Consider the following 15,419-nt stretch of genomic DNA (forward strand, 5'->3'; position numbering starts at 1 on the left):
AGTCCATAGCCAGTTCTACCAGACGTTTCATGGAATTTAGAACAATGTCCTGGTGATTTCATTCATTTCAAAATAAAAGCATATCTAATATGTATCTTAATCAGATAATGTTTAAAATAGCCCATGGGCAGTCTAAAGAGATCCCAAAAAAATAAGTCAGCAGAAAAGACCCCAGCCTGGATTTGAAAAGAGAGAGGGAGGGGTTTACAACGAGGGTGATTTTAATTTTATTCATTCATGAATCATAGTATCAAATATATAACTAACTGTACATCGAACCAGCTATCTTCTACCTCTCCCTTCCCCTACAAGAACCCTGGTTGAGAACATTTAGTAGACTAGCAATTTCTAGGAGATAATCAGCTAAATATTGGGGAGAAGTACAGACCTGAGTTTCTTGATTTTTCTGTCGATTCCCATTTACCTCCGGGTTGAGTTATTACTCGATGGCACTTCGATAATGCCTGTTGGTGGAGTTTGTGGCTGCGGAGCACTACCATCAACCATCGCATGGTCCTCGGCAGTAAGTCTATCCATCACATCCCATTCAACCCCGGCTGTGATCAGTCAGGGAATCCAATACCATATATTCACTCTCAAAACGAAAACCAGGTAACAAAGAAACAATAATAATTAGAAATTAATGTAAAAAGGATACGTCCTGTTTTCCACATGTCTGTAATGCTGACTCCAGCATCCGATAGAAGCCAGTAATCAGCATCGCTCTGCAAAAAAAAGAAGAAACTCTGATAAAGATGCTTATTGAATAATTTTTTCGGTAATATCTGTTTAGGGGGTGCAGTCATCAGAAAACAAAAGGAGGCACCACATATGTCCAGAATACCAACTTGCTAGTGAACCACAAGCTTTCAAGTGCTTATCAGTTATCACAAGGTTTCTGTTTAAGTTCCAGAAAATTACAGGAAAATGAGTACGCGAATTTCCTGTTCTATTCTGAAAACGACCCCAGCTCGATTATCATCTTGGTGCTTTTCAAAACCAGGTTTCTGTATGAACTAAATGTCCAGCAACAGTGTAGTTTCTTCAAACGTCAATGTATTCTAATTTTAATCACTGTATGAGAGATACATTTTGTGTAATCCTATCATTTTCTTAACAGATTGGTTGTATCTTTGTGAAATTATTAATCCCATTATTAAAAAATGGCAATCAATCCTCATCATCATCATACTTACATCGACATCTGAGGGTACAATCTTCATGATCCCACTCACGAAGTCTTGCGAGGCATTTAGGTCGGAACACATCCTCTGAGCATCATGAGCTTCTAATGCCCCCTTCCCTCTGCCGAGTGTACTCTCCTCAGTGACCATTGTCACTAGCGGGTTCTCAGCGGACCCTAAATTTGATGCAAGTGGGAGACTTGGAGGTGCATCGACACTACTCATCTCCTCAAACTTCTCTTCAAATTGACTAAAAATGCAAGAAAGGAAAAGCAATGGTGTCAGCAAACAATAGTATGTTTTCACTTTTTAAATTCTCCACTAGATCTAGTTTGGCGAGGACTATGGTCTTAGGTTGAATCTTTGTTAATTCCAGCATGATACATTCTCAAATGGGATAAAGCAAAAATATTACCTGACAAGATAAACATCGATTGGGCCCATGGTGCTTCTTAAGACAATTCTGTATCTCCTTTGTGGATATTCAACAGCCTGTGCAGAAAGAAAGAATCTCTAGTGCATCTGAAATGTTATAATGGACTTCTATCAAGCAGTGTACTAAACTAATGAACGTTACGTACCTCATCGGGATCTGGGACTTCCAAAGTAGTGCCATGAGGAGCTTTGATTGCTATTAGTGTCTCATTCTGCAAGAACCAATATCAGAAATTAGTAGTTGCTAAGAAAAACAGCAAACCGGGAAGACAACCTTCGCGTTAGGCATGAAAAACTTGAGAATCATGTCAGTTGAAAGAAACCATCTACATGCACAGGAAACAAATCAACCTGAAAGCAGGGTAGGCCCTTGATGTCTTCTTCTGTCACATAAAGCCATCTAAGGGAAACAAAGGAAAATGACTAAGTAAAATGATTAACCACCGTTTAGAAGCAGATTCCTAAGACGAGGAAAATTTTGTACCTTTGATTGTTCTCATCCTCACTCAGGTCCCTTAATCTTTCTCTCATTTCTCTGTAGATAACTAGAAGATGAGCATAAATGCATAATCACCAGGTAGGGAAAGAGCAATTACATTTATTATTATTATTCTTACACTGATGACTTCATTAATGAAGAAAGAAAAGAAACCCATTACTAAAGAGCAACCAGAATCTAGCAATGCAATAAATTACAGAACCTTATTCGATCATCTAATCTACGCTCCTCCAAAGATAGATTTTCGACTCCTGCCTGCAAAAAACAAAAGTTACCATCAGATTAAATCCAGCACCTGAAACTAACTTCGCAATTAGAGGTGACACAAACAGTTCTGTATAATTTTCCAATCATAGTTAATTTAGCATATTGGAAACTGGAGGGAGTGGAGGAACCAGAATTAGTAAAGTAACCAATGCTTAATGTTGCTACAAAATAAGAGAGATTAAAACACGAGTATTCGAAGTCAATGGCATCAAAAAGAACAATGTGTATGTGCAGATACAAACAAACTAAGAATTAAACACGTAACCTGTAAATTTGCTATGTCATCATCAACCTCCCCTGGCCTTGAGACATCAAGCCCCCTGCAACCAATTCCCAAATTAATTGCGCATTCTAAGCAATAAGCGCCCACAGGAAAATCTTGAAGACAAAAAAAAAGCGAAATTCTGGATTACTTCCAGCGTATTCTGTTCTTAAGTTTCTTTTCTATGAGCCCAATTCCTTCCAGCACATTTGTTATGTCATATATCCGCCTCTTCTGCACCTATACCAATAGGTATCCGTAGAGTAATTAGAATAAATAGATGTACAATTGAGCAAAGACTAATAATACTCACATCCAAAGTTTCGGCAGCTTTGTTCAGATCAAGAATGCCATCTTCTGCATGTTTGATCAGATTGATAAACTTTTTTGTCAGGAGACCTGCACAAGAGTCACGTCTACATTTTTATTAATAGCACAAACAAGCAATAATTCACATTCCAATCGACAAAATTATATCCAAATCAGCCATCACTCAATTACCTAGAGAGCTATCATAACGACAAGTTCCGACTGGGGTGAGAGCATTGCTAGAGGGGGAACCTGCAATGATTCCAGAGAATCTTAATAAAATCTGGAGTGCATTCAATTAGACCTCGTTAATAATAGGAAACAATGATCCAACTTAAATAGGCAACACTGCTCACCAGTGTTTGACACAGGAGTTTGAGGCCCAGATCGGGAGGACTTTGAGACCTTTGACCTGCTGTAAATTCTACCTCCTTTTCCTACTGATACAGGTGTGCAGAGGGGGCTGTTAACCACTTCAGTATATCCAGGAGTCCACTCACTAAACTCCATTTCATATTCTTCTGCTTCAGTCTTCCGCTTCAACTTCACAAGCAACACAAAATTATGTATCTTCATAAAGGCTCCATTCCATGAATTTTTAAAAAAAAATCACAGTGCAGAATAAATAAAATGTGTGTTCAACAGTCTGATTATCCTGACCCAATTCTAATGAGACGGATAATATAAAAATCAAAAGGACATGATCAAATGTGCAACTAAAGATAATAATAAAAAAAGGAGAATTTCATTCAGTCTATCAAATGAGAAGATTTGACCTAGTGAAGGCACATCCATGATGGACCATAAGCTAATCCTTAAAGATCAAAGCTAACACTATGCATGGCAAAGAATGGCAATCGACTAGCTTATGCAGTTCCAGATGCTACCATTCTTGGGTTCATCGTTCGTGTCATGGATCACAACTCATGATAGATCTGCCGAACCTTCTAACAACCCATAAATGAGAGCTGAAATTCCAAATAGTTTTAAAGGCATAATAGACTTGCCCACTCACCCATGCATTCACCAGTACAAGCACATCCATATGCACTGCCTACTAAGTACTTACAGCAGCACATGCCATGCAGACATCACACATATGCATGTATACATGTGTCTATGTAATGTGCTTGTGTGTGAAGATGGAGAACTGTGGCAATATCACGTCTCTCATTTCTCTGTCCACGGAAGATGGACAATTACTGGAAGCAATAGAATCCTCATCGGTGCATTTCTTTCCAAGATCGTGCATGGTGACATAAATGTGAAGTCAAATTCTTCACAATATGGCTTGCTTTCAGGAATTGCAATTAGGTATTGACTATATTATCCATGTATACATGCCTATGTGTCTGTCACGCAAACAAACACAAATAAACAGGCGAAAGAGGAAGGGAGGGAATAGTCTGTGTTTATGCTGACAGGATGCTGTTAATGTTACTGTCATCATTATCCAACTTTTCTGAATAGTTGCAGGTGGATTCGTTGCTGAAGGTCATAACAGGGGATCAAACATTGTTTTATAGTGCCTGTGAGGTTTACTCCTAGCCCATTTGCATGCATAAGTTATCACGCCAGTGGTTGTGAATGCCTGAGTCATCATAGCATTAGGTGCTACCCTATATATTATACAGCTCACATGCTTATTATTATTATTTTATTTTATTTTGGAACAGCGGCTCACATGCTTATTATTAGCGAGGGGGACTACTTACGGTATTTGATGTGCTACTCCTGGCGCCCATGTTTCTCTCATAGTCTCATTCCAGTGTTCTAGTGTTTAGATTCCCTAGTTCATACTTTCAGCATGCCCAGGATTTATTTTTTCTTCTTAAAGTTTGATCATTTATGCCAGTTTCTCTTCTTGTAAATTAGTTGGATTACGTTATCCATCCTTTTTGGAAAGGTAAACAATTTTCAGGAGAAAAATAAGAAGAAACAAGAAGAGGACAGACAGTTCCTGGTCCATTGTTAAGAGATCTTGAAAGCTAGTGAATATCTTCCAATCTTTCTGATTACAAACTGCAAAAGGAGACCCAACAGTGGATCGTAGATACGAGGTTGTACTCTTCTTCCAATATCAATATATTTGTAAATGGAAACCAAAACAAAAAAAGATATCCAACACAAAACCATAGCTTTAAATTTCCACCGAAACTGACACGAAACGACAAAAAAAGTTTACATTTGCATCCCATCAAAACACATACCAAAATCAAAACCGTAAGCATATATATTTATATAAATTGCATGGATTCTGCATAAATAATTATATGAAATACATGTGAAATGTCGCGTACTGAATTATCAAACATGCGTGACAATGCATGTCACTAGGTGTTTGATGTTGTTAAACCATTATAGGTTGTTTATTTTTTGCTTATGTGATGGTTTTTTAGTGTGTATTTGTGCTTATTCTAGCACTTCCTGAAGTTTGATCTTAAATATCCATTATTTGCATAGGTCTCCATACGTTTCCGTAATTTTACATGATTCCACCGAAATTTTCATATGGAATTAGTGTGTTTCTATTTGTGTCATGACCGAAACGAATACTAAAACTGAAACTTAAAACGTTGTCCAAAACTAACAAGCAAACAGGCCTGGCTCAGTGATCTTCCTATGAAACCATCCACATATAGATTTGATTGTGCCTCAAGACAGTTAGATTGAAACCAAGCTAATTGTTCGCTCAACTATGCAGAAAATTGGTAATCTAGTACAAGATGAATTGCATGGCATCTGCAGAAAAAAGTATTTAGGCATGTGAACATCCAAAAGATATCAATCCAAAATGACAGGGCACAAATCTCAATGTATAGATAGCAATTCATTCCCTATAATTCAATTCTTCCCTTCCTACTCTGTTATTTGCAAGGTATCAGACACCGAGTACTCTCCGTGCATATGAGAAGACCTCACCATGCTAAAAGAGCATAGACAGTAAATAGAGCACATATGGGACAGAAAGCATCCAAGTGGATGCATCAACAGGATGTTCAAGGCCCAAATTAGCTTAAGCTAGCATAGCCACTTATCCCATCATCACTAACATCACACCAAGGTGGATGGTTCTCTATTGTATCTTTAGAAAACCATGTTACCCACCAACAAATAGATTTGATTGTGCCTTAAGACAGTTAGATTGAAACCAAGCTAATTGTTCACTCAACTATGCAGAAAATTGGTAATCTAGTACAAGATGAATTGCATGGCATCTGCAGAAAAAAAGTATTTAGGCATGTGAACATCCAAAAGGAAAAAGATAACAAACCAAAATGACAGGGCACAAATCTCAATGTATAGATAGCAATGCATCCCCTATATTTCAATTCTTCCCTTTCTACTCTGTTATTTGCAAGGTAATCAGACACCGAGTCCTCTCTGTGCATATGAGAAGACCTCACCATGCTAAAAGAGCAAAGACAGTAAACAGAAAGCATCCAAGTGGATGCATCAACAGGATGTTCAAGGCCCAAAATAGCTTAAGCTAGCATAGCCACTTATCCCATCATCACTAACATCACACCAAGGTGGATGTTTTTCTATTGCATCTTTCGAAAACCATGTTACCCATATATTTGGGTTTCTTCCACCAGCTATCTATGAAATTCTCATTTAGAAGTTTCATTTGCTCCTTCACTTATTTCAACATCTTCAGATGGGAACAGACGACCTTAGGTTTCTGTATAAGCTTAAAATATTTTAATATATTTGAAAAGGCTAGCTGTCCCCAATGAACCATGTCTTTGCAAAGGAATTCCACACTTGAATGTTATATGTATTGACTTCCATATGGAACATCAATCGTCGATGTACCATCGACAATCAAGAACAAAAAAGGCTCCCAGGCAGTAGACGCTCTACTAGAGGTGGCACAAGATGTCTAAGGTCTTAACCTTTTTCTTTTTTTCGAACTTGTACACGGAACTTTATTAAAGCAGCAGGAATAAAGAAAAAACTAAATTACGTGGGCAGAACTTGCCCCCCGGGCAGAACTTGAGCTCATTATCAGAGGATTCATCCTCGCTGTCTTTCTTTTGAAATTCAATATGCTTCTTGCAGTATTCAATGACCTTGGACAATATCATGCCCGTCACTTTTGGGGATCCCATTATCAGCACAATCATCTATTATTATGTGTTTGATTGTCTGAGATTGGAACGCAACAGCCACGTCCACCTCAAATACCTGGCCATCAGAGCTCTTCAGAGTCACCTTCTTCGACATTGTTCAAAAAAAGAATTAGTAAAGAAGAAGCAGAAAATCGAGAGAGAGAGAGAGAGAGAGAGAGAGAGAGGATTTAATTTTGATAGCCTTCGTTTACTACTTGTCCCTATTTATTGGCGAGAGTCCTTGAACTAAACGAAGTGAAAGACCATACGATTTTCGTCCCTTTTTATCTCCCTCTACTCCTTATTCTCCTACTTCCTCTTGGTCTTCGATTTCATACTTTCTATTTTTATGATTTGATACCCTTCCTTCTCCTTCTCTCTCTCTCTCTCTCTCTCTCTCTCTCTCTCTCTCTCTCTCTCTCTCATAACATACGTTCCAAAAACGTAATTCCAGCCGACTAAATCAATGATTTCTTTCTATTTCCAAAGTTGTTGAAGTAGTAATGAAAGTGAAATCGTAGATGAGGAATGGGTCTTATTTTTTACAAGATTAAGGTCGAAATCTTGTAAAATCATAGGAGTTTATGGATACATGCAAAAGATTGAAATTTAAGATAAAACTTCAGGAAGTGAAAGAACAAGCACATTTTTTTTTTGAATGAAGCATAAATACAAACTTGGTAACAATCACATGGGCAAGATAGTCGTCTATAATGGCTTAACAACATCAAAAACACAATGACAAGCATTTTCCAAAGTAATCCTGGACATGCTATACTTCCATCGCTAACAAGGTTTTAAATGCCAATTTCAGTACACATGTTGATCGCCAAAAAATGGAAACATGTCGGTTTTGATCATAGATTAAGGTGGAAATCTTGTAACATCATAGAAGTTTATGGATACATGTAAAAGATAGAAATTTAAGATAAAACTTAATGAAGTGAAAGAATAAGCAATATATATATATATATATATATATATATATATATATATATATATATATATATTGAATGAAGAACAGACGTGGAAACAATCACATGAGCTATATAATCATCTATAATGGTTTAACAAGATAAAAAACACTATGACAAGCAATGTCGCGCATGTTTCGAACAATAATGTCTATTCTAAACTGAAAAAATATATAATCACATATACATATGCTTAAAATAAACACAAAGTATAGGAAAAAAGTCACTCCATTCATTAATCTTTTTAAAAAGGTACAATATAATGAATGAGTAACAATATAATAATAATTGCATTATTTTCTAACAAAAATAAATAAAATAATTAACTTTTGAAATGAAAAAAAAAATCAACTCTGTTAATAGTTAGATTGGACAAGAATGACTCACATAAAAAAATTAGAAGCTAACATGCGTATATGAAAAAAATCGAAACATAGTTTTCCCTATTTTAAAGGATTTCCTAACAATACTCAACTCAACAAAGCCTTTGTCCCAAACTAGTTGAGGTCGGCTAAATGAATCCTTAAGAAAAAATTCATGAAGAATGTATCTACCCGGCTCTAATCCTAGTTCTAGTTGGGTTCTTCTACGTGGATCATTTTCTTCCATTCTATCCTATCCAAGGTCATGTTATGTTCCTAGCTATCAAGTCTTTCCTCACTGTTTCTACCCAAGTTGTTTTCGGTCTGCCCCTACCTCTTTTTACTCCATCAATTTGGCACGAGTCGTCTCTTCTCACCGGAGCATCCAAGGGCCTACGTTGGATATGTCCAAACCATCTTCTTAAGCGGTGCTCTCTCATCTTCTCCTCAATTGGAGCCACCCCCACCTTTTTACGAATGTCTTCATCTTTAATTCTATCTAGCCTTGTGTGGCCGCACATCCATCTAAGCATTCGCATCTCCGCTACACTCATCTTATGCACATGCTGCTTCTTGGTGGCCCAACATTCTGAGCCTCACAGCTGTCTTATAAAACTTTCCCTTCAACTTGGTAGGGATTTTACGGTTGCACAGAACTCCTGAGGCAAGCTTCCACTTCAACCAACCTGCTCTTATTCTATGGTTAACATCCTCTTCAATCTCTCCTTCCTTACGTAGAATTGAACCAAGATAGCGAAAGATATCCCTCTTAGGTACCTCCTGTCCAGTCATATTTACTACATCTTTGTCCCGCCTCCTACCAATAAATAAATAAAATAGTTAATTTTCAAAATGCAAAAGAAATCTAAGCCGTTAATTAGTAAATCAAGAAAAAAAAACTTGCATGTAATAAAATTAGAAGCTAACAAGTATATATGATTTGTTTTTATTCGAAAATAAGCTTTTTCCAATTTTTAAAACTATAAATCCATGAAAAATGAAAATTCATGCACTAATCCATGTGTGAATGCATCAAATCAACAATTAGTTGATGCATTTGCACTGTAACTGAAGAAATAAGCAAAAAAATATAAATAAGCACTTACCAAGCAAAAGTTTGAAAGCGCTGACTTCTCTGTGCACTTTGGTTGAAATTTTTGACATGTTGCCCAAAGTATTGGTAGCATTTCGGTCGACATGATCAAATTGTTACCAAAATCTACACATGCAGACGAAAGAATTTCACTACGATGTGGATGGAAATGAAAATACGTTGGTCATTTCATGTTGGTTTTGGCAAAATTTAAAACCATGATCTCTGGAATTGTTGTATTCCCCATCAGGGAAGGGATATCAGCCGTTTGCAGCTCGTCTAAGACGATCTAAACCACAACAAATTTCTTCCCTATGGCTGGTGCTTGCCCCACATGCTACCAACTGCATGAGTCTACAACTCTTGAAACTTCTCAAGAGTTCGCTCAATTATGTTTCTTCTGCTATGATTTCCACATCCACCTCTTGCAGCAATAGATAAATGCAGTAAAGCACTAAAAGAGATGAGAGGAAGTGTGCAACAAAAATGTATGCACTTGTATTTCCCAACCTAGATCAGCCTTCTTATAGGATATTCTTCAAACAAATGACAGACAACAAAAAAAACCAATCTTCAAGGAGAAAAACTTGCTCTGATACCACTTATTGTGAAACTCAGAATGGTACAAAAAGAGAGAGAGAAATCAGAATTTGTCCCGAAAAATAGTATGACAATGTTCTCCAAGAAATCAAATAAATGCTTTAACTTTAAGAACCCTTACTGTCCAATAGGCTAGCAACTTTAACTCAGCGTATTGATGACTTCTCACTCAAACATGCAGTGGAGGAGGTATTGGAAGCCGCCAGAGGGTTAAATCCTCAAAACTCCAACTCTCCCAATGCTTATACCCTAAATTGGAGGGTGTTACAAGTTTACAACCCGAAAGAAACAGAAAAAAAAAATCCTTAAAAAAGATCCCTTCGTTTTTCTCCTTTGCCCATTTTATAACCCCTTGCCCAAGACATTTAAGTGATGCTAATTGCCTAAAATATCCCTTACATAAGCATAAACCCAATAAAAGACATTTTAAGTTCCCAACACCAACAAGTTAGGCTAAAAATTCTCATAAAAGCCAGAGGAAAATAAAACTCTCATAAAGTAAGCATCCAGAGCATGAAATGGCTGAAACGCCCTGGGCCCTTTTTCTACTTGTATCATTGTCATTCAAATCAATAATTCCCCTACCAGAAGAACATTTTTTATGATCCATCCTACAAGGTGTTCTATCCTTCTAAGTCACGTCACTCTTGTGTAGTTTTTTTTTTTTTTTGAGTCTGTGTGTGCGGGGGGGGGGGGGGGGGGGGTAAATAATCACCTGCGTGCCAAACAACCACTCAAAAAATTATTTGGGCATTATTCACCACGGCAGTCCATCTAGTCAAGTGATGGGCAAAATTCAAGTTCCACTTACATCGCCCATCCATGAAGGCCTCTCTATACCATCCCAAATAAGATCGTGTTTTGCACTCACAAAATCTAGCTTGATCTTCCCTAACAAAGGTGGAATTAACCCCCTCATGAGATCTAGTGGTGTGTGCTCACCTACAATGTGAGAAATAATCCCAACCTATTACAACACATCAAAAGGAAAACCGTTAAGACTACCGATAACACCAAAAGCTTAAGCTGTTGGAGAAAGCATTATTTATTATTTTATACTTTAACACTCCCCCTCACGTGTGGCCCCTCTTTCTTTGAGTTGGCCTACACATGGCACATGTGGCCTCACTTTTGTGGTGGTCATTGCATGTGGACTTTTGCCATCAAGGAGGTTTGAACTCAGTACCTTTGGCTCTGATACCATGCTAAACTACCAATAACACCAAAAGGTTAAGTTGTTGGAGAAGGCGCTATTTATTCTTTTATACTTAAACAAAAACTAAGTACAGAAATAGGCCAGCCAAGCACAATGTCGCTTCCGCTTATTCTTTTTTGAAAATGTGGCAATTTTCTCCACGTCACATGGAATGAATTCAAGTAGTAAGCAGTATTCCACCACATTATTAGCATAACCTTAAGAAGATACTTAGGAAGATAATATAAACATTTTGGAAGACCAAATATCCACCAGGTCAACACAAATTGTAGTATCTTTTTATCCACCCCTTTAAAACGTATGATGAGTGATCCTATCGCGTGATACTTCTTCAACCCAAATAGATTCAACCAGGCCGGCAGGTCCAAGTCATATCTGCTAAGACGGAGATGGGGTCTCGCAGTTATAACGAGCAAAGGGAACACAAAGTAGAACATGAGACTATTAGGGACTTTTGGATCCAAAGCACCTAGAGATTTGAAGGCGTTAAGGGACCCAGGTCACTTGGGGATTAATACAGCTAAGTTTGTCTTCGCTAGGCCACCATTTATTTGTTCATCAAGAAGGATTCCATGAACTCCAACAACTTGGTGAAAACCTCATATTTCATGGCTGTGAGAATGGTTCTGAGATAGAGGCTGTACAAGGGAGAATGAGGTTTCATCTACCTTAGTAATTCAAAGGGGCAGATCATGTTTTGCATAAAAATCATCATCCTAGTCTTCTGTTTACATCAAGAAAGCCTAATATGCAGTATATATCAGTTGCCACGATGACAAATAGCAGACAAATCTTCCAACATGTACTCTATCAAATCCTTCCCTTCAGAAGGCTTTGATTTAGTTACAATTAACTGATTAAAACAACATTTTATTTCATAATCAGGTGAGAGGTTAGTTTGTTTTGAAGCATCTACGATTTTCAAAAATGCCCTGATCAGGTAGCTCTTGGTTTTGCATAATTTGCCATTCCTACAAAGCATGAACAGATTAAAATCTCATTAAAAGTAACATTCACCAGTAAGTACATCATGATATAGGGCGATGAGTACACCTAACAAATTACAGTCAAATTGTGCCAGATTAGAACATTAACAGTGAATGACACTAACACCTGCTGCAATTCTATAGCAAAGAGAGATCATTTCAAGACCATTATAAGTAAGCAAAAGAGATCATTTCAAGGCCATTATAAGTAAGCAAACCATGCATGCTGATGCAAAACTGAACTCACATGCTTTCTGCAAATCAAATCCTCATTCACTCATCAAAAGTATTAAAAAATCAATAGATCGACAGAAGTCGCAACCAAATCCAGACTACACAGTTTCCGTTTTGGGAGAAGAATTAAAAAAGATTCATCGAAAATTACCGAATTAGATTATCTTAATTAATCAAACAAAACCAGAACTGATCAATCCAGATTTGCAACAATAAGAAGAGATATGCACAACGAGAAGAACGAGCATTGATATAACAAGATCTGACTGGAATTCGTTCTTCGATAGAGCAATAAAACCGCAAGCAAAAATCCATAACAAAACCTTAAAAAGTAGAAGTGAAAGAAACAGTGAATCTAACAAACTCACGGGAGATTTGACGATGAACAGCATTGATAGAACAAGATCTAACTGGAATTCCTTCTTTGATGGAGCAAAAAAACCGCAAGCAAAAATCCATAACAAAACCTAAAAAGTAGAAGTGAAAGAAACAGCGAATCTAAACAAACTCACGGAAGATTTGACGATGAGCAGCATTGATAGAACAAGATCTAACTAGATTTCCTTCTTTAAGAGCAATAAAACCGTAAGCAAAAATCCGTAACAAAACCTAAAAAAGTAGAAGTGAAAGAAACAGCGAATCTAACAAACTTACGGGAGATTTGACGATGAACAGCATTGATAGAACTAGATCTAACTGGAATTCCTTCTTTGATAGAGCAAAAAAACCGCAAGCAAAAATCCATAACAAAACCTAAAAAGTAGAAGTGAAAGAAACAGCGAATCTAGACAAACTCACGCGAGTTTTGACATTGAGCAGCATTGATATAACAAGATCTTACTGGAATTCCTTCTTTGATAAAGCAATAAAACCGCAAGCAAAATCCGTAACAAAACCTAAAAAGTAAAAGCGAAATAAACAGCGAATCTAAACAAACTCACGGGAGATTTGACGATGAGTGCTTCAGCATCTTCATCGGACGGCCGGAGATTCTCGCCGACGGCAAACCGGTGGTAATCCTCCGTCGAAACGGACGGCGGCTTTGTAGAGGAGAACGGAAGATGACGCTTCAGCGGTTGAAGGATCTGATCCGATGGCTGAACAGAGCGATTAGAATTCCGGCCACCGGACATGAAATCGGAGATTTTTAGAGATCAAAACCAGAGAAATCAAAACCTGAGTCTGGATCTTGAGTGATGAGATGGAGAGCTCTCCAATGTTCGTCTCATTTTTGCACAGATCGGGAGGGAAAGGAAGAGATAAGGGAAATTAGGGCAGAGATTAAGAAGAAATAGAGGAGAATGAGATCTAGATTTTTTGGGGGAAAGAGAGGGAAGAGAGCGAGGAAGGTTAAAAAAGGCGTAGAGAGCATAGAAGGAGGGAATTTTAGTTCGGATAGATATGGAGGGAAGGCGAGAGAAAACTAATGCAAAAATATATTTTGGGAAATTATATATTCACCCATTTTTAACTGGGGAAGCCCCCTCTAGTGTAAATTATACTAGAGAGGGGCTGTCCCAAGTAAAGAAAAGGTGCGTATATATTACTATTTTTTCTCTTTTTTATTTTTTTAAATATCTTCGCTCCTAATAATGATAATAAGTTAATAACTAATTTCGTTCGAATCGGCGATTGGCGCCTTTTGTTGTGTTGCTCCCCTCGCGATTATTTCGACACAAACCCTAACCACAAACGCGCGCCATTTTGCTCCTGTGTGAGGATGACGTGTCGAGACACGTCAGCATGAGTTAATGCGTTTTGCTGGTTTTATATGGCGTGCCACACGTCCCATTATCAAATCAAGACTATAAAATTGGGTGACGTGGCAGCTAGCGATTAATTGATGTGAGTTCCCACATGCATGTGTAATCAATACCATTGGTCTTATAGACAATCGTAGGGAGAGAACGTTAGCGATTAGACACTGGCAGGTTATCTGATCAACTAGAATGAAGGGTCTGGGGAAGCCGCTCTGTATGGACCCTGGAGGGATAAGCAACATGGCTACCGAGCTGGGGAAGCCACTCTATATGGACTCACCTACAATAGAAGGGTCTCTTTCGGGTACGCCATATTTTGTGTTGAAATTGAGGTTTACTCCCTTCCCCTATCAGATTCCATTGAACTGAAAACCCCAACCTGAAGTATCCATCGGACAATTGAATATGATTGGCACCCAACGGCTCGTACTCCATGCAGAGATTTCAGCCATACTCTTTCAAATTGTCCCATGAATGCTTATCAATAGAGCAAAAAGACCAGACAAGAGTCGAAACCAAAATTGATGGTTCCATCAAAACCAGCAAGTGAAATTGAAGAACTTGTCTAACAATAGGTCATAACTCACAGTGGAAGGAGAAAGCTTTATAGAAATCAGGTCCAACGAAGGACTCCTCGGCAAAAACAGTTTCAATCTCCTAGATAACCAAGAGGAAGAAGAAGCTCCCCAAAATGAAGAAAACATCCCCAATCCGAAGAACAGAGATAGATGGAGGTTGTGAAAAGATATGGTCGACAATTACAAATGACTTCCTATAATCAAAATGAAGTGTAGCAAGAGGTGAGTAGTAAGTGAAGAATTTTGGATTTTCCACTAATCTTGAATGCAATTACAAGAGCATCATTGTATGCTAGAGAATTTTGATCTTGATTTGATTTCATTCTCTAATAGTAAGAGCACCTAAATTTGACCTAGAAAGTTGAGTGAGATGATGATATATGCTCTTGATTTTTAGTGATATGTGCTTCCACTTTGCTTCTAAAGTTAGGAGGATAGGGCTTGTCTTTGTTCTTTTTTTTAATTATGATTCCCATTCTTGTGATCGGGTTAGTTTTTATATGTTGATTGTAATATCTCTCTTTCTAATAAACCGGTAGGGGTCG

General features: G+C 37.7%; 1 protein-coding gene across 2 annotated transcripts; it reads right to left on the bottom strand.

Annotated features, from left to right (window-relative positions):
- Positions 1-56: 56 nt before the first annotated feature.
- LOC143881888 (transcription factor E2FB-like) lies at positions 57-13,936 on the bottom strand. Of its 2 annotated transcripts, none has more exons than XM_077385218.1 (14): positions 13,478-13,936; positions 3,313-3,499; positions 3,149-3,208; positions 2,961-3,046; positions 2,799-2,887; positions 2,651-2,705; positions 2,321-2,373; positions 2,104-2,154; positions 1,971-2,019; positions 1,766-1,831; positions 1,600-1,676; positions 1,197-1,434; positions 659-725; positions 57-557 (listed from the first exon to the last, which is right to left on the bottom strand). In XM_077385218.1, the coding sequence occupies exons 1-14, from the start codon at positions 13,667-13,669 to the stop codon at positions 421-423; spliced, it is 1,407 nt and encodes a 468-aa protein (XP_077241333.1). In that variant the 5' UTR covers positions 13,670-13,936; the 3' UTR covers positions 57-420. The 2 variants fall into 2 exon arrangements, with proteins under 2 accessions (XP_077241333.1, XP_077241334.1); XM_077385219.1 differs by lacking the exon at positions 13,478-13,936 and adding an exon at positions 8,742-9,096.
- Between the last annotated feature and the right edge of the window lie 1,483 nt (positions 13,937-15,419).

This window comes from Tasmannia lanceolata, unplaced genomic scaffold, assembly GCF_043159265.1.
Source record: "Tasmannia lanceolata isolate RefF3 unplaced genomic scaffold, GAP_Taslan_0.1 ptg000007l, whole genome shotgun sequence".
Lineage (NCBI taxonomy): Eukaryota > Viridiplantae > Streptophyta > Magnoliopsida > Canellales > Winteraceae > Tasmannia > Tasmannia lanceolata.